This window comes from Periophthalmus magnuspinnatus, chromosome 21 (genome assembly GCF_009829125.3).
Source record: "Periophthalmus magnuspinnatus isolate fPerMag1 chromosome 21, fPerMag1.2.pri, whole genome shotgun sequence".
NCBI classification, from domain to species: domain Eukaryota; kingdom Metazoa; phylum Chordata; class Actinopteri; order Gobiiformes; family Gobiidae; genus Periophthalmus; species Periophthalmus magnuspinnatus.
In genome coordinates this window covers 6866466-6891377 of record NC_047146.1, presented here as the reverse complement: position 1 = coordinate 6891377, position 24912 = coordinate 6866466, and the positions used below count along the sequence as shown (strand labels likewise).

Sequence of the window (24912 nt, the reverse complement as noted above, 5' to 3'; positions counted from 1 at the left end):
AAGTAACCGTTTAAAAGAGACTCGTATTTTCAGATCGTGTTTGTAGAAGGTTAACAGGTTGTGCTTTGCGGATGATAACATTTAAGTGACGCGGTGAAACTCTACGGCTTTCGAATTGCGAACATTACAACAATTTGCATCCCAGCATCTGTTGACCAGTATTACGACTGTCCAAACCTGCTGGACGTTCCGCTTATGCCCCCAATCCGTGGAATAATGTGAATAGCGTGTGTGTGCAGGACATCGCAGGGGTCAGCCATCATCAACATTATCATAGAGACAGCCATCACAGCCGATTCCACTCTAAGAAAGCCTGAGGGAAGTGAACAATCAACTTCACCTGAGCCTAAGCTGCTGTGCGCGTCCACTTATGCGTGTGTGTGTGAGTGAAAGAGAGAGACCGGAGAAAGAGAGAGAAAGACGGAGACGGAGGATGGGGACTCAGAGGAAAACGGGAAAGGTCTTCATGAGGGCATGCTGTACCGCTCAAGGCAAGTCACTTTTGAAAGGACTCTGATGGCCTCTCACTGCCGCTGTCCAGAAAGAATAAAAAATACATCTCGGATCTCCGTGTGTCCGCAGTAGACTTGTCCTTATATTAAAAAAAAAACGAGTGCAGAGATGGAGCAAGCGCTTTGTCGGCTCCTGAAAAACCGGAGCTTAAAGAAGAATTTGACTGTCAGAGTGGCAGAGGTAAGTGTGGAGCCGCCTGACAGTAAAATGGCAGAATCTTTTTTGCATTACAATGACGTGCAGTTGAAATAAAGCAGAGTGCGGTGTGCGAAAGTGGAAAGGGTTTGGATGTACGGAAACACACGTGACGGCGAAAAGAAACGGGATTTTGAGTTCATAACGAAATTGTAAATTCCTTTTAGATGCTTTGTCCAGATCAAGGCATAGTTTGTTTTCTTTTCTGACGGTTTCGACTGCTCACGAACGGTTTCCTCAACAATGGTCACGTGATGTTGCTGCGTGTTTAAAAAAGTGAGAAACGCACTATGGACTGGGACGGAGCAAACGTTATCGGGACAGAGGACAGTAAACATAATCGCCGATCCAAATACGGACTTTAAACCGGGACGAGGGGGCCTTTTTACTCTCGCACACCTGGGATACTGTCCTGAAGAAGTCGGACTGCAGATGGCGCTGTCGTCCTGCCCCTACCGGTAAAAAGACAGCGTCAAAACCCTTTTAAATCAACTAAACGGACACTGACAGCAACATCACGTGACCGCTCTGTCCAAACTGTCAGGGATGAAAACAAACTGAACCTTGGTCTGGAAAATGGAAGATGAGATGAACCTCATTGGACTGACAGAAAGATCTTCTGGTTTAGGGGCAAATGTTATTATCATTCGGCAAAAAAAATAAATTTATCAACATCATCTAAACATGAAATGATTCTTTGCTGCATGTTTTTTGTTTAAAGGTGCACTATGGACCATTTCTTGTGGACTATATGCTTCTTGCTCGTCTCCATGGAGATGTGTTTGCTTTTGTCAAGACGGTTCCGCATCACGGCATTAAAATTATCTTATCCACCAGCACAAGTTACAGGTCAGATTTGTGTAGAGTCGAGTTGTAACGATATCATAATCTCACGATCTGGTATAATTTTTATTATGAGGTAACAAAAATGTGAATATGCAACTTTTTTTCCTTTCAAATGTCCCACAACACTTTGTTTCTGTCATAATCAAAAGAACTAAGGTTTAAAAGTGCTTAGTAACAGTTATTTTTTCATATAGTCTGTGCTGAAATGGAGCAAAGGATCATGGTCTATGTAGTTTCCTTTGTTTTTTAGCTAATGCTACAACATAACAATGATTTTAAACAAAGAGACTTGCCGATATTTTGGTTTTTATTGCCTCCTTAGTGTAGAGGTGTCTTCTTTCACGGGAAGAATGAAGGTTTTTCAAGATATCGCTTTGTTTCGGATGGTAAAAATGCAGCTATTTGTTGAAATAAAGGCGAGTCTGGGGTTAAATAACAAATGTAACTGATCAGATCCAGTATTTGTGCGTTCACTTTCTGTATATTTCACGGCAAAGTGCAGTGTAATCAGTAGGGAAATCACATCCTAGAATCTGAAAACCACTAGCTGCTTTTTAACATTTTGTAACACTCGTAATCTAATAATTTAATGCCATACTGAGGAACATTGCAGACAAGCACCTCCACCAGAAACAGCTACATTGTGTTTGTGTTTCATTTGCCTGTAGATTTTGAAGGGTACAATAAAATGGTGGAGGTGGGAAGCTTTGAGGAGCACCCAGACGACACCTAAAGATATGGGAATCGAACCCAAGACCCTTTTGTTGTAAAGCGAGTCTTAAATCTTAACTACTGCACCACATTCGCACTTTACGGTTTATGGAAGTGCCTATGACCCGTTAGACTACTCATTTTACTAAAACAGAGATTTTTGAAAAGAACATTCACACTCATTTTCCCAATTTGGTGATTTTTTTGGCTTAAAATTTGACTTCCTGGTTGTAAAGCGTGACATCACACCAGGGAATTCCACAGCTGTTACCTAGCAACGCTCCTCTAATGTCACAGAAATGATGATCTGACAAATATAAATGTAAGAAAACACATTTACTTTGCTGAAATCATGTTTAAAGGATCAGAAAAAAATGTGTTTCTTACTTGTAAATCGTGCTGAACTTTTGGACAGAACTTTCCCAGTGTGATGCATAGACTGTATAAAGACGTGCGACATCACCCACAGCGTTCGGCTCTAGTCAAAGCTCGTCGAGGCTAACAGACCCCGGGATCACGTAGAGCGGGTGAATACGAACATTTTAAAACCAAAATGACGAGTCTGACAGCAGCAGTTACAGAGAGAGGGGCCACAGTTTTTCAATAGAAAGTGAATTGGAGCCAGAGTCGACGGAGCCAGAAGCGCACACATGATCACTTCCTGTTTGAAACGCAGCGGATTTCCAACACTTTTTTTTCAACTTTTCCTCAAGGCAAATTGCTTCTTGATTTGTACAAAGCTAGAATTTATACTTAAAATAATTATAATCCCACCAAATTAAGTCAAAATTAGACGATCACAAAAATCATCAAGTCATACGCCACTTTTATGTTTCCAAAATAGCGCCGAGCTGATTTCATCCTGAACACATCTGACCCTGCCTGTGTCCTTCCTCGTCTCTGCTTGGTCACTCTTGTCCTCCAGACTGGAGACGTGGTTGTATCTAAATAGATTAGAGAGACCCGTTTTTACAAGTTCCAACCCCTCGCTCAGAGCCAAACCAATCCTCTCTTTGACATGGCTATGACTGGCCTGAAAAACAGCTGGGACATACGTTAGCTCTTCACATGTCCACGGCTGACTGCGAGATCGACTGTTTTAACCTGCTCAGATAAACAAAGAGGTGTTTTCATGGTTTGAATGGAGCTGATTATATTTTGAATGATTTATATTTGTGTTTTGTGACAATAAACTTAAAGGGCCCGTATTACACTATCCTCTGATCTATGTTATAATGTCATTTCCTCATCACAAACAGACCTGAAGTTGTGTTTTGTTTCATTCTCACATGTTTAACACACAAACCCTGCATATTTAGGCTGAGTTCACTGTTTTCCACCTTGTGATGTCATCATGTGGTAATACAGGAAGTGCTCCACTGTGTTTTTAAACTCCATACGCCTTTACTAGAATCATTTGGATGGTTTCAGCCCTAGAATTGCAAATCTGTAGTGAACTAAAGGTAAAAGGAGCTGTTAACTTGAAAACTACCACTTCGTCATGACATCACAAGGTGGAACAGAGCATTTTGAGGTTTGGAGATGTCGACAGACTAATAATAAAGTGTTACTCAAACGTGTAAATGAAACAAAACACAACTCCAGGTCTGTTTTTGATGCATTTACAGCATTACAACATGACACATCAACAGATTTATGCTAAATTCGCTGCATTCAAGGCTTGAGATTTTTGTTTTGTGTTTGTTTTCACCTAACCCCTATCTCCGCCCACTGCTCTGTGCTTACTTATTGTTATTATAAAAGTACTTGGGGTCATGTGGGGCTCAAAAATGTCACATAGCAATTTTTTCAACAATTTAGACACGAATAAAAATGAACTGGTTGCTATGGAGAAATCGTAGAAGAAGTGGGGCTTATTATTTCTGCATTTTTATTTTAATATAATTTATGTATTTACTTTTTAATTTATTCATTTAATTAATTGAATTTAATTGTATTTTCATGTATTTATTTTTTCATTTATTTATATTATTCAGCCATTTATTTATGTATTTATATTATTCATTTATTTATTTTATTTTTATTTTTTATTTATGTATTTATTTATGTATTTATTTATTTTATTTTTATTTTTTATGTATTTATTTATTTATTTATTCAGTCATTAATTAATTAATTTATATTATTCATTCATTTATTTAATTATGGATTTATTTATTTTATTCATTTATTTATTTATTTTATTAAGCCGTTTTAGATCAATATTTCACCTTACCTTGAACATCATGTAAAATTATGATCTATGCATCTTTAACTTTAACACTGAATACTCGATGGAGACGGCGGAGGGGGGGGGGGAGCGCTGCATCCTGCACCGCCCAAACTCACCCCATCTTGATTCTTAACAAACCCCATAGATTTTTAATGACTGCGCACGTCCCCTGAGAAGCGCACAACACCCAGAGAGCTAACCTACAATCGATTAATGACTTTGATAAGCAGCATTTAAACAAAGCGTGGGAGTACGATTGATTGTGCCGACAGATCAGCGGGAGGCCATCTGTAATAATTAAAACTGCATAACTGGCTTGTGGCTTTGTGAGAAAAGCCAATCTCCTTTGTGTGGATGCCTGGGTAAATCCATGTTTGGAGGTGAACTTGGCTGTTTCATCGCAGTCATGTGATGTTGGCCGTGTCCCCGGGCGCTCCAGTCAGTATCTCTCGCGCACACAGAGGGTCCCCGTGTACTGTGAACCCTGTGGTATCACGAGCCAACGCCCCTCAGCGATCTTATACGCGACGCGTTCTTAGAAATCAACCTAGCGTGTAATATTTAGGCGCACATAAAGGAAGCCAGGTGTAGGCGAGGACCACACGGCGAGGAAACAAGTCTGCGTAACCATCTCTGTTGTTTTAATGCGCTGAAATAGAGTTATTATGTGGATTTAAAACTGTTAAAATCCTCCCACATGCCATATCTCACAGTAAAAAAATGAAATCGCTCCGAAAGGTAATTTAGAAGCAGAAATAAAGGGAGATACTACAGGTATTTTTAGTTTTCAGGTCAGTTTTGTCTCTTAGCACATGTAGCAAATGTAAAATTCTATCAACACGTGTGTCAAACTCAAGGCCCGTGGGCAAAATGTGGCCCGCGACGTCATTTTATGTGGCCCGTGACAGTAAATTAAAAGGTATGACTGTCTTAAAATGTGAGTTTATGAGGAGATACAGAGTTACACAGCCATTTTTTCATATCTATGCAAATCCATATGCGATATTTGTAACTTGAATTAGTAAAATGTCTGTCTGTCTGTCTGTGTCTGTAGTAATAGTCTGTTTTAGAGTGAAGACGTTTTGCAGCTCATGGTCTTCTGCTGGACACTGTCTTATATCTGTCTGAAGGGAGGAGCTAACTACACTGAAGCTAACACGCCTTTTTGTTTGTGAATCATGTTTTGTATAATGGTTCGGGCCCCTAATGGCTGCTCTCACACCTATTAGCACGCTGGCTAGCACTGTTGTTTTCCTTGTTCTGATTTAGGTCTGAGGACGGAGTTAAAAATAGGGGATAAATTATGTCTAAGCCCCTCATTCCTGTTCAAATCTTGGCGTACAAGCTTTCATGTGGAAACGACAAAATTTGAAAGATGTTTTAATATTTAATTTAATCAACCTGCCTCCACGGAGTTATATGGGGCAGTGTAACTTCAAAGGTCGTTTTCCTCCGTAGGGACATAAGGATCAGGGTTAAAGTAGCACCTACACACACGAAACTTTACGATTTGGTACTTAACAAGATTTTGACTAAACGTACAAAAGAATATCTAAATCTAAGTCTGATTTAGTCAAGTTTTAACTGCAAAATGAGGTGAAATTAGAATTTTTAACCCAATTTTCAGCCATTTACTCAAATACTAAATGCGACATCCAAAATCCTCTCTGTGTATATTTTAGTATTGAAAATAACAACAAAAAGAACCAAGAGATTTATTAAACCTGGCTCTTGTTACTGTTTTGAACATCCCAAAAATGGTCAGTTTTGTGACACATAATACGTTTTATTTTATTATGAAAACATTACAGGATGAAAAATGTGTAGTACATTTTTTTTTCTTAGATTTTTGTGAGTAAATTATAGAAGAACTTTCAAATAGATACATCTAAGTTAAAGATTTTTTTTTCTATTTCTACTACTAAAAATACTTAAGCCAAACCATATTAGGCACCGGACACATTAGCAAAGAATATAATAGAAAAAAACAGTCTTTAAACAATAACAAATGGGCAAAAAAGTGAAATTGTTACCAAAAAAAATACCAATATATCGATCTGTTTATGTAAAAGTAAAATAAATGTAACTATTTAGGCCGATACAAGAGGTACACGAGGTACTACACGGAAACAGCTCATCCAAAAGAACCAAAATGAGACTTAATCATCTTAAACGTCTCATCAAATCCCGAAGTTTGAGTTTGCATAAATAAGGGCATCAGGTTTAAAAACACGCAAACCACTGAACACAATGAGACAACAATGAGATTCGCTTTGCTAACCGGAAAAAGTGAACATTTTATTTTTTTTTTGTTACTTACGAAACAAATTATAAGCTCCTTAGTCATGGCGTATTAAGGATGACACAGCACGGTACAGTTCTACAGCTTAGTCTATGGTTTAAACCTGATCTGAACTGGTTTTTGCACCTTCATTTATTTCAATCTTGTTCCTTTAAGTCCCACTCCCGACATCAAACCCATATTAGCATTTTCTACAAGGCGAGCTCTGTCTGCTTCTGCCACTTTGTTTCTAGGGAGACGAAGTAGTGCTTGGCAGCAGCGGGGGGTTTCCTCGGCAAACAACGAGCTTTAAAAAATATAGCGTGTCCTTTTTGAATCGAAACGGCGCAGTCACAAAGCGTTTCCTTCTGCTGCCTTTGAGTCCACTTCTATTTTGTGTCGTGTCATATGTGGGGATGTTCATTTTCGGGGCGAGCCAAGTCGAGCGGTAAGGACATACGCGCAGGAACAAGGACGCTCTGCCTGCCTGACCCACTTTAGATGTTTCTGGAAAAGGGAGAAGGGATTTTCCGAGGCTGGGAAGGAAACCCCTTTTATCTTTTCTCATTAATATCCACCAGCGGCGAAAAACACCAGACAAATATGAGCTAAGATACACGGCGTAGTACAGTACTAACCAGGACAGGGTTCGAGTTCCATTGAATACATGAAACACATCAGGTAGGGCATCTGGCACGAAAAAAAAGTGCAACTATAGCTTTATCTAAACACCCCTGACACATGTGAACCACAAAAATAACTCAGTTGCCTTGTGCGTGACTGGTGTGAAGCCGAGAACAATGTCAGACGTCTATGTGTTTGTTTTTCCGCACATTTCATAAACCCTACGAGTTTCAGAAGGATGCGAAATGAGGACTGCTGCCATGGCGATTGACAATTAAACTCTTTTGAATGATGGAGAGTCTCCCAAAATGTCACCTGTAAAAGAGGAAGCTGGCACCCATGACTAAAGCGTTAAACTAAATGAGGCGTCGCAAATTACCGGGATAAAAACATAGAGACATGAAAATCATTCCCTCAGTTTAGCAAAGAACAGAATCTACAGAGACTTTGACTCCAGGAAGCAGCAGAAATGCAACTACTCAAAGCATTATGGGTTTTATGTTGTTAAGAAATAGACAGGGAATCAAAAAACTAACAGAAAAAATAACATCTTCCTTTGGTACAAAAGTACAAAACACGAGCTTTTGCACCTTTAGTTTTGCACTTTACATCAAAACTCTGCAGTGTTTGATGCTCTAAACCAGGGGTCTCAAACTCAAATTAGCTGAAGGCCACATGAGGAAGAGTCTGGGTGAGGCTGGGCTTATCAGGTATTTAAAATTTTCTCAAACGTCATCGCTGTTTTCAACATACTTGAGGAAATACACCAATTCTTGTGGATTTTATGGATATACATCGTTATTTGTTGAATCTTTTGTGACGGGAGTACACAGCGTGAGTGACACATGGTAAATCCACACTAACATTCAACTTTCATATTGTCCTGCGGGCCACAAAATATCCTCTTGCGGACCGCAATTGGCCCGTGGACCGCGAGTTTGAGACCCCTGCTCTAAACATTATTTTGTTGTTTTGTTGTTGAATCTTGAATACATACTGTCTGATGATGCACAGACCATAAACTGTATATATGAATTGACATAGCTAACGTGCTAGCCGCCGCGTTCCAAACAGGAAGTGATCACGGACGCGCTTCTGGCTGCATCGACTCTGGCTCCAATTCACTTTATATTGGAAAAAACGTGGCTCCTCTCTCTATAACTGCTGCTGTCAGACTCGTAATTTTGGCCTTAAAATGTTCGCTGTACATGATCCTGGCGTTTTTATTTCACTATTGTGTCCATAAATCCAGACATAAACATAATAACAGACAAATCAGGCGCCTTCTTTCCCCGAGTTGGCTCCCGCTAGCGTTAGCAACAGGTTTGATTGACAGCGTTGCAAAGCTCCAGCTCCGTGCTAAACCAGCTGTGCAGGCGGGAAGCAGCGTTTCCTTCACTCCAGATTGGCTCTTTGGTTGCTATGATATTCGTGGTCGGAATTTCAAATATGGAAATCAGCTCCAAATTCGCCGCTGTAACTGCTCTAGCCTCGATGAGCTTGATTCGACTGGAGCTGAACGCTGTGGGTGACGTCACACTCACTCAGTCCACTTCTTTACACAGTCTATGGTCCACACCCAAACCAGCGAACAAACAGACGAAGTGGGTCATCCGGGCTAATCTCTCTGATCTATGTAACACAATCTAATGACATGTAACGATATATGTCACGATAATCTAATCTGATGAGGTAATTGGCAGAAAAGCAGCTCTGATGACGCCTGGATGTGTCTACGGCTCTGTTCAACGCGGTTACTGTGTTCATCGTAACAGGATTTACAAGTAAAAATCGAATCCCCACAATCAAACTCATCACTGTCTTTGCATCTGCTTCAAAACGAGCGGCTGTTCTGCAAATAAAGCCTCTCCAAAATATCCCTCACATGTTCTCCCAAGCAGAGCCACATCTGTGCATTATAATTAACACAGCAGACTGCTCTTCATTTTGGAAAAGGAGTAATCAGGAGCCATGATTGGGACTGGGCTCGTCTGATTCATATCCTCTCGCTGATAACGAGATCATAAACAAAAGTGCAATGATTGGCAGTCCAACGGGATTTTTTCCATCACATATCTGACCATCTTTTGGCACAAACAAGGCGTTCACGTCAGCACCACTTTGCCACTATGCCTCATGACAATAGCTAATCTAGTGTTATTCTCACAAAATCAATAGGGCCCAAGGGAATTCTGGGATAGACACACACCTACTCATTTCAGCAGTCATGGAATATGGTTTTATGTTTAGCCAAAAATGAACAAATCAATTGAATGTGTTTGAAACGTGGAGCAAAGACGTATTCCCCCAAAAACATGTGTCCATTTGAGATCATTATTAAATTATTAAATTAGCCATTAATGTGTTATTGTGCTGTAAATATATAAGACAATCGCACAACTCAGACAAATGCAGGTGATTTTGAGAAATAAAAACAACATGTTCGATAAATAAAAGATGTCTGGTGTTTTTTGGTCACATCTGCTGCTGGTGTTCGAGACCAAAGGGGTTTCCTGTCTTCCTCGGTAAAATGGCCGTCACTGCTCTGATGTCACCACCTCAGGGCTGTTCTCCAGATCAGACCGTCCACGTAACATTTACTAAAGGCTCCTGGGTCATACTTGACTCTTGCACTTGTTTATATGAAAACAGAAGCGTGGACATGACACTGGCGTCTCACAGACCTGTGTCCATACACTGACCTAGATATTTTGTTCATATTTTATGATTGGCATGAAAAATAATATCAGCTCATGGCAGATAAACATCAAACCCAGAGAAGCTCTGGATAATAGCCGATTATGACGCCACCAGAATGACCTACGTCCAGATGTGTCCTCTGCGGCTGTAGTGTCCTGTTTCACACAGACAGTCTGTGTTATGTCTATGGGGCATTTCATGTGTCTATGATATAATGTGATCTAAAGTGAACCTCGTGGCACAGTCACAATCCATAAACACACACATGGGATTCTAATCAAAGTGTGGGTGTGTTTTAGTGCAACAGGTCCCATACCTGTGGAATATACATTACCAGTGATTGTGTGAGTGTTTGAAACACTAGAGGCCTGTTCTGTGGCTGTGAAGCACCTGTGATATTCTGATCCTTTAAGAGAAAACACTGTTTTCACGAGTGGAATGAGATAAAACATTGAAATGAAAAAGTCCTTGACTCCTGATGCATTATACTAACTGCTTCACTTTAGAAACACATCACTTCTTGCCTCTAATAAGCCTAATGTGTTTCTGTATCTGTCTGTAGGTGTGTTTAACACGCCTAAAATGGAAAAGCAGTGTAATGCTGCATGTGAGTGTTGAGGAGCTGGCAGCAGCTGGGGAGGCTGTCACAGACACTTGTTCGCAGGCAGCCACAATAGACACATGTGCTAACAAGGTCAATCTATGCACAGGGGTCTCCTGTAAACTCACGCTCACAAACACACCTTCAGATGCACTGGATTCACTTCAGCATCGCCACATTTCTCTGAGACTCTGTGCAAATAAGACCAAAGTTGCCAGACCTTGTCTTCGTAGTCTCCGTTTCCTGAGGCCGAAGATGCGCACTTTGGAGAAGATGTCGACTAGGTTCCCATTGCAGAGACCCTTGTTCTTGTTGGGACTCTTCCTCCGGCGGTTGGTGGAGGGTCGGTCCAGGTGCTGTTCGCGCGCCTGTCTCTTCTGTCGGATGAGGCCGCTCGCTATAGCCGCGGCCATGGCCCCGGAGATGTGACCGTGTGTCCGGCGCACACGGAGCGCACGAGCGCACGGAGCGCACACAGGCGCTACAACAACAAAACAGCCGCCTGTGGGAGCGCACAACCAGGGTCACAGTCCCATTGTGGCGAACGCGAAACGTTCCGTGGAGCTGATGTCAAAAAGTGATGCGCTCTGTGCAGCCAACGCGTGTGTTTGTCCAACTACATGACATCTCTCGGCGTCTTCAACATCGTGGAGAAAATCAAACGCTTCTTATTCCTGTCTCCGGAGTCAGGGCGATGCCAAAACTGAAGGAAAATTCTGTAACATTCATGTAACTGTCCAATGTCCAAAAACGTCCAAAAACATCCAAAACCCGGCGTCTCCTCACATGATCCACCGCGCGTCCTCCTCGCATGCGCCTCTTTAACGCTTCAGACGAGGCTCGGGATGTGTGAGCAGCAGTCAGTCTGTGTGGAGAGCAGTGCGTGTGCGTGTATGTGTGTGCGTGTCTGTGTGTCTGCGTGTGTGTCTGTGTGTGTGAAAGAGAGAGAGAGAGCACGGCGCGGGGAGCGGGAGATACAGGCGCCTCCTACGAAGACGAGCCGCGGAGTGAAGGCACAGAGCAGAGACAGAGGCAGCTGCAGCCAGAGGGGACTGAAGTTTAAAGAGGAAGGAGTGAGCGCGTGAGCGTGTTTGGACTAGACACAGAAGGGCACGATCAGGTTGACTGGTGTTTAAAACCGGAAATTGTCTACTTTGGTGCCCTAACTCATTGACAAGCTCATCAATAACCCGATGCAGCTTAAAGTGCCTTTCATATTCCTAAATTTGACACACAAACACGTGACCAAAATCAAACAGTGCTCCAAACCAGCTTTAATAACCACAAATCCTCCAAAAGCGTCGTTATATTCGCACTATTTAATGTAATTGCACGAAATAGCGCGTGTGTTGAGTGATGTTTCCAGACACCAGAAGCAGTTGGCCACTTAAGCTGTTTCTATCAATAAAACGCACCCAGCAGCCTTGTTGGGTGGTTTTATAGTCTGCTGGAGCACAACGCATTTTCTCACAGTCTACGGATAACAAGATGCATTTGGCGTTTCGGGGTCTACTGTTTAAATCCCACATCAGCAAATCTGCCATCAACAAGTCGCCGCGTCCTCCCACAGCTCACATATGCCCCCCCCCCCTACAGTCCCCCTGTCCCCCTCCAGTCATCCACACAACAGCTTTGTACGTCTCTTTCCAACAATATCAACTTGAATCCAGCACAAACGCGAGCTGTTCTTATTTTACGCGCGGGGTTTTGTGCGTAAAACTGCAACGTGGACCTGTTTTCAGCACCATGGACAGTGCCACAGTAACCTTTACAACAGCACACACACATATACACACACACACATATATACACCCCACCCCACAGAGTCCACGCTTAAATCCACTTGCACTTTCTTATAGAAGTGCACAGGAAGGAATGATGTTTTGTTTTTGTGCCAGACTGGATTTAAACTCAAGCATCCACCAAGCCACAGAAATGAAAACTCAAGAGAGCCATCTGCTGTTTATGGATGTAATTAAACAGTTGGGAGACAAACTGGAAATCTTGCGTTCTCGCTCAGGGTTGGGGCAGTTTTTGATCATCTTAAACCTGAACACAAACACGTATAAGGCTTATTTTAAACCTGGTTGCTTTATATTTGCGTAGAAATATGAAAAATAGCCATGCACTGGAGCGTAAAAACACACCGAGCAAAGAAAAGCAGGGTTCACATAGCAGCACTGTAGGCTACACTGTGTTTTATTGCAGTGGTGTTAATGGGGCAGTGGCCAGAGAGAGGAAAGAGAGAGAGAAAAGAGAGCGGTGAGTGTCTGGAGGCTCACACCACACCGCTCCCTGATGGGAAACACTGCAGTAAGAGCTTCAGCCAGCAGTGGACACTGTCAGCTCAACAATAGCCACTCATCTGCACCGTGTTATTCTGCGGTGAGGTCAGGACTGTGAATGCTGGCGATGCGTTTGAGTAGGTTTAGTATTAGAAGAAGAACAGGAGATGTGAAATGGATGAATATAGACTAACGAAATACAAAATCGTGCAAAAGCGGGTGAGGAAAACTGGAAAAACGTGGCGTGAGTGCAGGGAAAAACAAGTCTAAACATTGAAATATAAAGCAGGAAAGCGTCCAAACCTCTGCAAAGGCGCTTTTCATAACTTGCGAGAGTAAAAACTGTTTATTCTGCCTGTAGAATTTAAAGGGTACATGTTTTTTCTAACAATCATGAATCTCGAAACTGTGAAAACTCAACAATCGGCTGCAAAATCATTTCGAATAACGCAAAAAAATAAACCACTACAAAGTAAAACTCCTCGTTTTGTCCCCGGCTCGTTAAGGCCTGCGTTTTACATTTACATAATAGAAAACAAACATAAAAATCTGAATTCATTAGTTTGCATTTTTTGGCTCCTCCACTTAACCTTTTGCACTTCATTAAACAAACTCGTAGCCAATTAAAAAGTTTGCAACATGTTTGACGCACCGAAACGTGCTTCCCCGAATCGCGAATGTCACGCGAGAATAAAATAAGTTACACGGGACAAACGTAGCAATCTGGAACCTTTAGGACTCAACAAACAGTTCAAATCGCCAAAACTATGCCAAACCGTGTCCCAAAGCCATCACAGCACGTACCTACATTTTTTCTCCTCTTGCACGTGAAGGTATGGGAGTCCATGTCGCTCCCATTCCCACTCCCACTCCGCCAAGAGCTGTTCCTGTGACTAAACGCCCCATTTATACTGCCCTTTGTCGGATACAACAGGCTTTCTTCAACCTGACATCGCGCCCCGAAGCGGTACACTTTCAATTGTTCCAAATCGCGTTTTCTCCGAACCGTGCCAGCAGAGAAACGCATCGGGATTAACGCATTCAGACGTTTAGCCTCGACACAAAAGAAGATCGCTAATAGTCGCCCGAGGAAGTAATCAGAAAGTGAGGAATCTGCCAGTTTATATTAGACACGAGTAAATAATACGTTAAAGGTGCGTTATGTAACTTCCATCACCTGTTCTTAGGGAGAAGGCAGGCCAGATCTGTGGAGAGGTGGGCAAGTTCATGGTAGCAGTGCATGTTTTTCAAGGTGTTTTTGAGAAATAAAAGCAGCTGTAATGGAATCGAATCAAGTTTAACCCTTTAAGGACTGAGCACATTGTAGACTAGTATATCTCGCATAGACTTTTATTGTTTTTTTAGCCATAAAAATCACGTTTAAGGAAGTACACAGTCACACAACTACCTTTATTTTACATATCCATCCGTATTTTTCCTTTGATGCATCGAATAACTGACCAATCGGAGTGGCACCTGCGCTGTGATTGTTCATCTTCGAAGGACGACGTAAGCACATTACCGTAATGACACTAAAATATTTAAGACAATAGCATCCAATGCTATAGGGCAGGGGTGTTAGACTTATTTTCACAGAGTCTCACATCAACAAAATGGTTGTTCTCAAAGGGCCAGATGTAACTGTAAGATAAATGCAACTAAATGTAACAAAATGTAATGTAAAATTAATGCAAATACTTTTAAATCTTGTTAATTAACCGTTTATATATTTATTACTTGTTCAAGCTACAAATATTGCACATGGATTTGCATAGATATGAAAAAATGGCTGTGTAACTGTGGATCTCCTGACAAACTGATATGTTAAGACAGTCATACCTTTTAATATACTTTGTTGCGGGACACATAAAATGACGTTGTGGGCCACATTTGGCCCATGGGCCTTGTGTTTGACACATGTGCTATAGGGATAAAGAGCCAATATTGCAAAATTTTTGATCAATGTTATAAAGAATACTTGGTTCCACCTTGTGATGTCATTAAGTGGTAATAAAGAAAGCGCTACAATGTGATTTTAAACTCCACACACCTTCACTAGAATCATTTGGATCATTTTCAGCCCTAAATCTAGCTTGAATACTACCACATCATGACATCACAAGGTGGAACGGAGCATTTTGAGCTTTAGAGATGTACTGACTAATAGTAAAGTGTTACTCAAACATGTGAATGAAACAAAACACAACTCCAGGTCTGTTTTTGATGAGGCAGCAACAACATAGTATAACTTTGCATAATATAGGACCTTTAATGCTCTACAGTGTAACCTTCCCCCAACCTTCACCAAACAAAGTGGTATTTTTACTGAACTGCGGTTGTTTTTATGCCTGTTGTACATCATGAAACTCTCCGCTCTTTTATTTCTCTGTGCCATATTCCCAAACAGTAGATGTCATAATTAAAGCTCCTATCTCTGTTTCCGGCTAATTTGGATAAAGTCAAAAGTTATGCAGACTGGTGAAAGCGGGCGCCTCGTGGAGTTGCCTGGTTCTAATCGAATCTGCTTCTGGGGAAATTGCATTAGGCTTTAGTTGGATATCTTGCTGCCAAGGCCCAGCAAATGTCACCCAGTGGAACTAGGATAAACAAGCCATTTCATTACTTCCATTAGTTTGCTTCTGGGCTGCTCTACTTTACTCTGTCCTGATGGAAAACCGAAATGGGGGGAAAAAAAAAACAAGCTTGGGGGACTCAGCACTTCTAAATCCCACTAAAGAAGCTTAACTTACCCATATCAAACGACACTGCATTATCAAAGACCTGCATAATTGAATTTTACTGTTGGTTTTGTATCTTAATGATGATTTATGCTGCTCTTTTAAGTGACTGTTTAGCTGCATAATCGCTGGACCCACCCGAGGCTTTTCACACGACGTGCATTTATTTAGATTCAGTGCTTCAGATTCACTTTGAGGAGTTCAATAGTCAGAGAGCTAATGAGGCCAAACAAGATAAAAAAGAATTCAGGAGCACAAAGTGGAATAAATGGCTGAAAGTCAACAAACTAACGCCGAACCGCGGGTTATTCTCCCGAGAGACAACAGTACAGATTGTGAAGAGTTCAAATAACCGTAATACTGCTGTCTTCAGATATAAGCCTACAAATACAAACTGTAAACAATAAGAGTTTTGAGTTTCAGTTTACCTAGCTCCTCGTTTCAGACAGATATAAGGCAGTGTCCAGCAGTAATCTGACCAAAACTGAAGAAACGGATTGGACGAGCAGCGAAACGTCTTCACTCCTACAACATTTTGCCCACTTGACAGATTTTATACATTTCTTTTGGACGACTGAGGGATTACACAGATATCATGCCTTTTCTTTGTCCTTTTCCCCCTCCCTTCTGTGTCTGAGCCTGGAGCTGGGGCGGACATCTTGGCTCCTCCCGTTCACACCTGAAGCTAATCCGCAATCAGCTGCACCTGGGGAGGAAAAGAGGAGCCAGGACCTGACACTCGGCGCCAGATCGTCCACGTATCTCTGTGGTACTTCCCTGCTTGGCTCGGTTCATGTTTTTTTTTTTTACTTTTAGACTTTGCTAAAACGGGATACTTTTGCTCCTCACCAGATCTCGCTCCCTGGACCGTGCTCTTCGTCCCGTCTCCGTCTCTGCTACTCACGCTCTGTCCCTGGACCACGTTTGATCTACCGTCATTTTTACACTTGCACTCCTGTAAATAAACACGGTTAAACTTTTTCCCCGCGTTCTGTCTTTTTGGTCCTTCCTCTCAGACGTTACAACATGTACCAACAGTAGAATTTCTTTACATTTTGTTTTCAGCACCTTGGACAGCGACACTGAAACTTTCACTTCAAGACCAGAATTGAAAGAGCCTTTTCCGTGGCAGTGCCCAGACTATAGAACAGCGCCCTCTGCCTGTCAGATCCTCTCAGTCTTCACAGTTTAACGCTTGCCTGAAACCTCACCTCTTCTCCCTGGCATTTAACACTAACTACACAGGATATCTTGCTGTTTTCTTGTTATTTTCTGTCTTTTCTGTATGTCTGTTTCTGTTGACTTTTATATGAAGCACTTTGGGCAGCTCAAGTTGTGCAAAATATTTGGTCCAACCTTCTGTTTTCTGCTTCAGCGCAACAGGGTTAGTTTTTTTTTACTTGAAATCGGCCATGTTTGTTTTGACACTTATAGACAATGTGTTTCCATGTATGAATAATCCACCCGTCCATCACACCTTCAGACTTCAGTCTTTTTTTGACAGTCCAGGCTCCCACTCAATACTAAAAATCACATCTCTCAGTTGTGTGTCTTTCTTTTTGTTCGCATCTTCTAAAGATATTACCAAAGACAATAATGTAAAGTGGATTTTACCGAGAAGGGATGTGGTTATATTTGGACAGCAGTAAAACGCACTTGGCTTTTGGAAATACGATGATACTGGTGACTTTTTTCAAACGGCACGTATCTGTTTTGACAAAACTCTGTGTAATTGAAATGTATAACTAAATTGAAAAGTAACTAAACTGAGAAACAGGAAACGAGGGCACGGGTGAAAGGTCAAAAGCTGTGTAACCTGAACTGAAATATAAGAAAAGTCATATCCGTGTATGAGAAGAAAATAGAGTGTTGTTCTCCTGATAAGCATGATGGGAAAACTGCTGAGTTGAGTCAAGATGTTAATAAAATCCTGCTGTGAGAAGGGGGCGTCGAAGAAGGTCCAGAGAAGACCTCGTGGAGGCAGTCTGCGTAGCTTCTTGTCTGTGTTCGCTCCCCTCGTATCAGAGTAAGAAAAGTCTAACACTTGTCCTGAGTCTTTTTGGGTAAACAGCGCGTTGAGAACAGTTGTTTTCTTGACAAATGTTAAATATGTTCTGCAGTTTTGATTGCAACTTGAACCGGAGATGTCACAGATATAACACATGACAAAACAAACTGTGAATGAAATTATGCTTACGTTTTATCGTTAATGAATTGTACGCTTAAATTGTGTTAGGAGACTAACCAGGTGTGATGGAAAACTACAAGTCTGTATAATTAAGTCGTAAATTAATTAAGTCGTAAAGTAATTGAACCAAGTTGAAAAGTTGAAGGGTCAACAGGTGTGTTACCTAAAAGATCAGAAAGGCCGTGTGAATGTGGGGAGGGGACTGGGATGTTGTTCTACTGACAAATAAGGAAACTGCTGAGGAATGTCAAGCTGTTAATAAAAGCCTGCTCTGAAAAGGAGATGGTGAAGAAGACGGAAGACGACCTCATGGAAGCAGTCTGTGTAGTTTCTTCTCCTGTGCTATTTAACTCTGATCCCCTCTGATCAGAGTAAGAAAGTCTAATACCTGTTTCGAGTCTTTTTTTTGGTAAAACAGCACGTCGAGAACAGAGTTTTCTTGACACAGGTCTAGACAGAAGACATTACAAATCCTTTCGTTAGGGGGCAGAAGCTCTTTTACTGAGCCACAGCCTTGGTAACATACTGTGCAGTTTAAAGTGCTGACCCCTGGTGGTTGTAATGATATATTTCTGGCACTTTTTGACCTGTTTTGCTGACAGACCAATGCACACTCGCAGTTTTATTAGCAGTCTTGAAAATCCACTTTGTTATGTAACTTCAAACGCCTTAATTACATTGAGACGACACTGCACATAACAACTACTATTGTACAGATAACCTAACCTAATATAAAGCAGGGACCGGTTTGAAAATAGCACCATGCGACCTTTTGTTTTCATCTCATTTCCTCCAGCGGAACGTCTCACATGAGTCTCTACGCCAATCACTGACATATTCCCAAAGGTCAAACTCAGCCCTTAAGCTCCAGAAGGGGAAAAAAAAAACATCACTATTGTCTGATTCTGAATCACTTACACAAACGCACAAAGTTACGCAACAGTCCTCCAGCTACACATCCCGTCAGAGTCAACCTATAGGTACGACGCGGTATGGATGATGCGAGTTCAGTGAAGCGGCGTGCCCACCCCAGAGACGAGATTGTAAAGCCCGAGGTGAGGAAGCTCCGACAGTGACAGTAATGAAACGCAGGGACCGCCAATCTGGAGACGCGCCGCACACGCTCACAAGTGCCATTAGACCACAAATATATCAGCTAAACGTGATGAATGTCGGATATAATTATGTTTCAATTGATTTTTTTTAGACGAGGGGGAGTGGGAAACACAAGCGCTGGTGAATTGTTGTGTTTTTAATGAACAAAAATGTAAAACTGGTTTGTTTATTTGTGCATTTATACGTGACAATGAGACTTTCCCGTTATTAAAGTGGTTTGCTCATTTTAATCTGTGTGTAATAGATTAAACACACGCACAAACACACACACACAATGAGTGAGTCGCTAGAATGGAGTTGTTTCGGAAGTTTACGACCAAGAAGAGGCCTCGGGGAAGACTCGGGACACGCTGGAGGGGCTGGGACTCTTGGCTGGGACTGGGAACGCCTTGGGGTCCCACTAGAGGAGCTGGAGGAGGTGTCTGGGGTGAGGGAAGTGTGAGAGTCCCTGCTTAAACTGCTGCCCCAGGACAAGCGGAAGAAAATGGACGGATGGTAACAGTGTGTGATTTAAACAAAGACAAAAACTGAGGCGTTTTTTAACAAGAATGATTCACATCCATGGAAGAGCGAAAACAAACTGTACAAACTTGAAACAGGTGAACTGCGCCCGCTCGAGTTTACCACAGATAATAATATATTCATCACTTCGGCGCGCGGTGCTTGTCCCGCTGCACCGCTCTGCTTCACGGCCTGACCTGATTGGATGAAGCTCAGAAGAAAAAGTGCATTGTGATTTAAAATGAAGTGATTCTGCTTCAAGTTTTGTATCTAAACAATCCAAATTTGCTTCTAAAAATGTGTAACTATCGAGTATTTTGAGGGGAACTTTACATGAACAAATACTGTACAGTTCTGGGAGCAGTACTTGTACTTATATTTGAAACTAATTATAGTCATAACTAACTTTTTACTTGTAGTGGAGTAGAAAGTACAGATACTGCTCTCAAATGTAGTAGTAAAAGTAAAAAGTATCCAGTGTAAAATGTACTTGAGTAGAATTTTTGGGTATCTGTACTTTACTTAAATACAGGACTTACTTCGTTGTCTTCCTCCACTCGTCTCTTTTCACTCTGTTCATTCCGGTTCATGTTCTGGGGGTGAGCAGCATCGACATCGTGTAGAAACATTCACTGTGTAATGATCCGAGACGAGAACCTGGATAATTCTGTGTTAATGTTTCAAATCCTGATCTGAGCCAACACTGTGTCTGCTCCAAGACAGAAGTGTAGACACGTCCTCTCATTCAGTGTTTGGGTTTGTATGTTTTATATCGATTTATATAAAGTGAGATGTGTGGAATTATGTTGGGAAGAGAAAAGGTGAATGACTCGACTAAATGTATTTTTAAACATTTATATTCAAATCCTCAAAGTTCTCACCCTCTGCTTTGTCAAAATTATTTGGTACAGTTACTTAATCTTCTTGTTTTACTAAACCAGGACTAAACCAGGACTAAACCAGGACTAAACCAGGACTAAACCAGGACTAAACCAGGACTAAACCCGGACTAAACCAGGACTGAACCAGGACTAAACCCGGACTAAACCAGGACTAAACCAGGACTAAACCAGGGCTAAACCAGGACTAAACCAGGACTAAACCAGGACTAAACCAGGACTAAAAAAAGAAATTAACCAGGACTAAACCAGGACTAAACCAGGACTGAACCAGGACTAAATAAGGACTAAACCAGGACTAAACCAGGACTAAACCAGGACTAAACCAGGACTAAACCCGGACTAAACCAGGACTAAAAAAAGAAATTAACCAGGACTAAACCAGGACTAAACCAGGACTAAACCCGGACTAAACCAGGACTGAACCCGGACTAAAAAAGAAATTACCCAGGACTAAACCAGGACTAAACCAGGACTAAACCAGGACTGAACCCGGACTAAAAAAGAAATTACCCAGGACTAAACCAGGACTAAACCAGGACTAAACCAGGACTAAACCAGGACTAAACCCGGACTGAACCCGGACTAAAAAAGAAATTAACCAGGACTAAACCAGGACTAAACTCAGACTAAACCAGGACTAAACTCGGACTTAACCAGGACTAAACCAGGACTAAACTTGAACTAAACCAGGACTAAACCAGGACTAAACTTGTACTAAACCACGACTAAACCAGGACTAAACCAGGACAAAACTCGGACTAAACCAGGACTAAACTCGGACTAAAACAGGACTAAACCAGGACTAAAGTTGTACTAAACCAGGACTAAACCAGGACTAAACTCGGACTAAACCAGGACTAAACCAGGACTAAACTCGGACTAAACCAGGACTAAACCAGGACTAAACTCGGACTAAACCAGGACTAAACTCGGACTAAACCAGGACTAAACCACAACTACATTACAAATAAAAAAGAAATTAACCAGGACTAAACCAGATTTAAACCAGGACTAAACTAGGTCTAAACCAGGACTAAACCAGGACTAAACTAGGACTAAACCAGGACTAAACTCGGACTAAACCAGGACTAAACCAGGACTAAACATGTTGAATCAGTGTTTCAATTTTCTGCAGCTCAAACCTGGAACATTCTTCCTGATGTGACTCAGGCCTCGACTTTGATAATGTTTAATAAATCCAGACTGTTCTGTTTATCTGAGCTTTATTCTGCCTCTTCTGTTTTAACGTCTATTTATGATGATTATTTTGTAGTTAGTTTTTATTTTTTTGATAGTCTTCATTTGTTGTATTGTGATTTTAATGTCTTTTTTATTCAGTAAAGCTCTTTGAATTACTTTGTTTTCCAATTGTGCTACACAAATAAACTTGTCTTGCCTAAAATGTAGAAAGAAATAAAGAAGAAACAAACATTGACTGAGGTTTGTCCAAACATGTCCCTGGTCGTGAGTTTATATTATATTTTTATTATATTTATCATGAATCTGAAGATAAGACTCATAATAAAGTCCAGGTTAAGGACACTCAGGTCCATATATGTATTTGAGAGGAGGAGTGGACCCAGCGGCCTCTCACTCTCCATCTGTCTCCAGCGGTCATCCCTCTCTCCCTCACTCCCTCTGTCTCTAGCGGTCATCCCCCTCTCCCTCTGTCTCCAGTGGTCATCCCTCTCTCCCTCTGTCTCCAGTGGTCATCCCTCTCTCCCTCACTCCCTCTGTCTCCAGCGGTCATCCCTCTCTCCCTCTGTATCCAGCGGTCATCCCTCTCTCCCTCTGTATCCAGCGGTCATCCCCCTCTCCCTCTCTCCCTCTGTCTCCAGCGGTCACCCCTCTCTCCCTCTGTATCCAGCGGTCATCCCCCTCTCCCTCTCTCCCTCTGTCTCCAGCGGTCACCCCTCTCTCCCTCTGTCTCCAGCGGTCATCCCTCTCTCCCTCAGTCTCCAGCGGTCATCCCCCTCTCCCTCTCTCCCTCCGTCTCCAGCAGTCATCCCTCTCTCCCTCTGTCTCCAGCGGTCATCCCCCTCTCCCTCACTCCCTCTGTCTTCAGCGGTCATCCCTCTCTCCCTCCATCTCCAGCGGTCATCCCTCTCTCCCTCTGTCTCCAGTGGTCATCCCCCTCTCCCTCACTCCCTCTGTCTCCAGCGGTCATCCCTCTCTCCCTCTGTCTCCAGCGGTCATCCCTCTCTCCCTCTGTCTCCAGCGGTCATCCCCCTCTCCCTCTGTCTCCAGCGGTCATCCCTCTCTCTCTCAGTCTCCAGCGGTCATCCCCCTCTCCCTCTCTCCCTCCGTCTCCAGCGGTCATCCCCCTCTCCCTCTGTCTCCCTCTGTCTCCAGCGGTCATCCCCCTCTCCCTCTCTCCCTCCGTCTCCAGTGGTCATCCCTCTCTCCCTTCTTCTCCTCCTTTAGGCCTACTTTAAGTGTGCAGTGTTGATGGAATGTGCCTTGTCAGCAGCAGCAGTGCAGGGAGAGGATCCTGGAGAAGCCCTGAACGCTGTGGGAGCGGAATAACAATTAGCTATCGCCCCTCCCTCTGACAAACGCGGACGACCACAGAAAGGTTTGATATGTTTGTGCGAGGGGGGGGGCTGTGTACTTCCTCCATGTGTGTAAATGCAGCTGATAGAAGGCAGGTTAATATTCATAATTTGCGATGCAGATGAGAGACCCGAGCGAGGGGGAGATGCTCTGAATATTAATGAGACAGTGTCAGTTCAGGTCAAGTTCCTTTTGAGAATAATAACAAGTGCTGTGGGCGGATCAGGGCAGTATGAGAACGAGAACGGCACAGGTGGGTTACGAATTATGCAGCTAGCGAGCAAATAGTAGCCGTAGTCTTTTTATACGCGGTAAACATGTATTTTTGGGGTCGTATGTTAAGTTGTTTCAGGATTGTATAGTGTTATATGCAGTGTGTAGCAGAATGACGGCGATTTTAGCAGATTATCAGAGTCAGATCTGGTCAATCCCAATATTTAGGGTCAATAAACAGAAGTGTGCAGGCATATGTTTGTGTGTACTTACAAAAACGAACATATTTGGGTTTCTGTTTTACCCTGTCTCGCCTTAAGTGCACAAGATTATGTTGAATAATGATAATAACTAGATTTCTAACAGCCTTAATACAGCCTGAACACAGACGTTAACCCCTGAGTGAAGTAGTTCCTTTGTCTTAATCATTCATAATAAACCACGTGTATATAAATGAAGTCCTTCGTCCTGGTTTAATGAGGTTAATTAGGGTGTAAAGTCCAACATGTTTTAAGGATATAAAATTTCTAAGTGCAGGAAGTAGTCCGGTAGTAGGTCTGGTTTGGGGACAACAGGATCTTTGCTGATTGCAGATGATGTGAACATGCACTAAGGCGGTTCTCAGCCGAGTGTGAAGCAGCTGGGACTAGATTTAGCTCTTCCAAATCCAACGCCATGGTTCTCGACCTGAAAAAGGCGGCTTGCCCTCTCCGGGTGGTCAGGATCTTCTTCATGAGTGAGGGAAGGGTTGAGCGTGAGACTGACAGGGTGGAAACTAAAGCTCTTGTTTCATTGGCGGATCTACGTTCCGACCCTCACCGATTGTCATGAGCTTTGGGTAACGATCGAAAGGACACGACGGATACAAGGGGGTCGAAATGAGTTTCTTCTGGCGCTCGACTGGTCTGGGAAGTCTGGAAGTCCCTGCTTAGATTGCTAACCACGCGACTCGATCCCAAATAAGCGGAAGAGGATAGATAGACGGATGGATGGATGGATAGGGTGTAAAGCGTTGCCAAAAAATCACTTCTAGTATGATTCTACAAACAGTGATCTCGAATAAATCAAACCGAGTTAACCCCTCGCCATAAAACTAGCTTGATTTTTGGCAGCAGAAAACAAGTCAAATCAAATTCTACACTGTTATTTCTCCACTAAAACATCAGCCCCGCTCTATGTTTGATCTCAGTTTCACCCTCACAGCCCGAGTAACGATACGAGACACCCACACTTCACGAATCACTAAACTCCAACCACATAACCATCCACGGTAATGAGACAAAGTCCGACATTACGCGAAATGGACTCGTGCGAGCTTGAAGTCGCGTTATAATGCGGTTAACTCCTCAAAAACAGACCTGGAGTTGCGTTTTTGTTTGATTAAGCCTTTTATTATTAGTCCGTCTACATCTCCAAAGCTCAAAACGGTCCGCTAAAAAAACATCCACAGCAGAACGGACCCTCCGCTTGTTTTAAAACCCCCCTCGTGAGCTAATACTGTAAATGAACTAATGTATAAAACGCACCAACGATCCCCAATGGTGCGCCCTCGGCTGACACAGTAACATCCATAAACTACTCCCCGGAGACAATGGGAGGCTAATGGTGTGTTTAACAGCTAAAGTTATGGCTGTAATCGTCTGCACTTTGGCCATAGAGACCCATGCTCCGGAAAGGGGGGGGAGGTCAGCGCCGCTCAGTGAGGTGGAGGT

The 24912-nt window shown here is 42.5% G+C and overlaps 1 protein-coding gene across 2 annotated transcripts in view; it reads right to left on the bottom strand.

Moving 5' to 3' along the window:
- Nucleotides 1-24912, bottom strand: part of fgf14 (fibroblast growth factor 14) — a 128201-nt gene that overhangs the window by 48133 nt on the left and 55156 nt on the right. The window contains exon 1 of one of the 2 annotated variants that reach the window (XM_033987299.2): nt 10925-11540. The exons of the other annotated variant lie outside the window; for it this stretch is intronic. Coding sequence (XP_033843190.1) covers nt 10925-11117 — 193 coding nt within the window. The 5' untranslated portion in view covers nt 11118-11540. Of the gene's footprint in view, nt 1-10924; nt 11541-24912 lie in introns of those variants that run through there. 2 annotated transcript variants of the gene reach the window in all.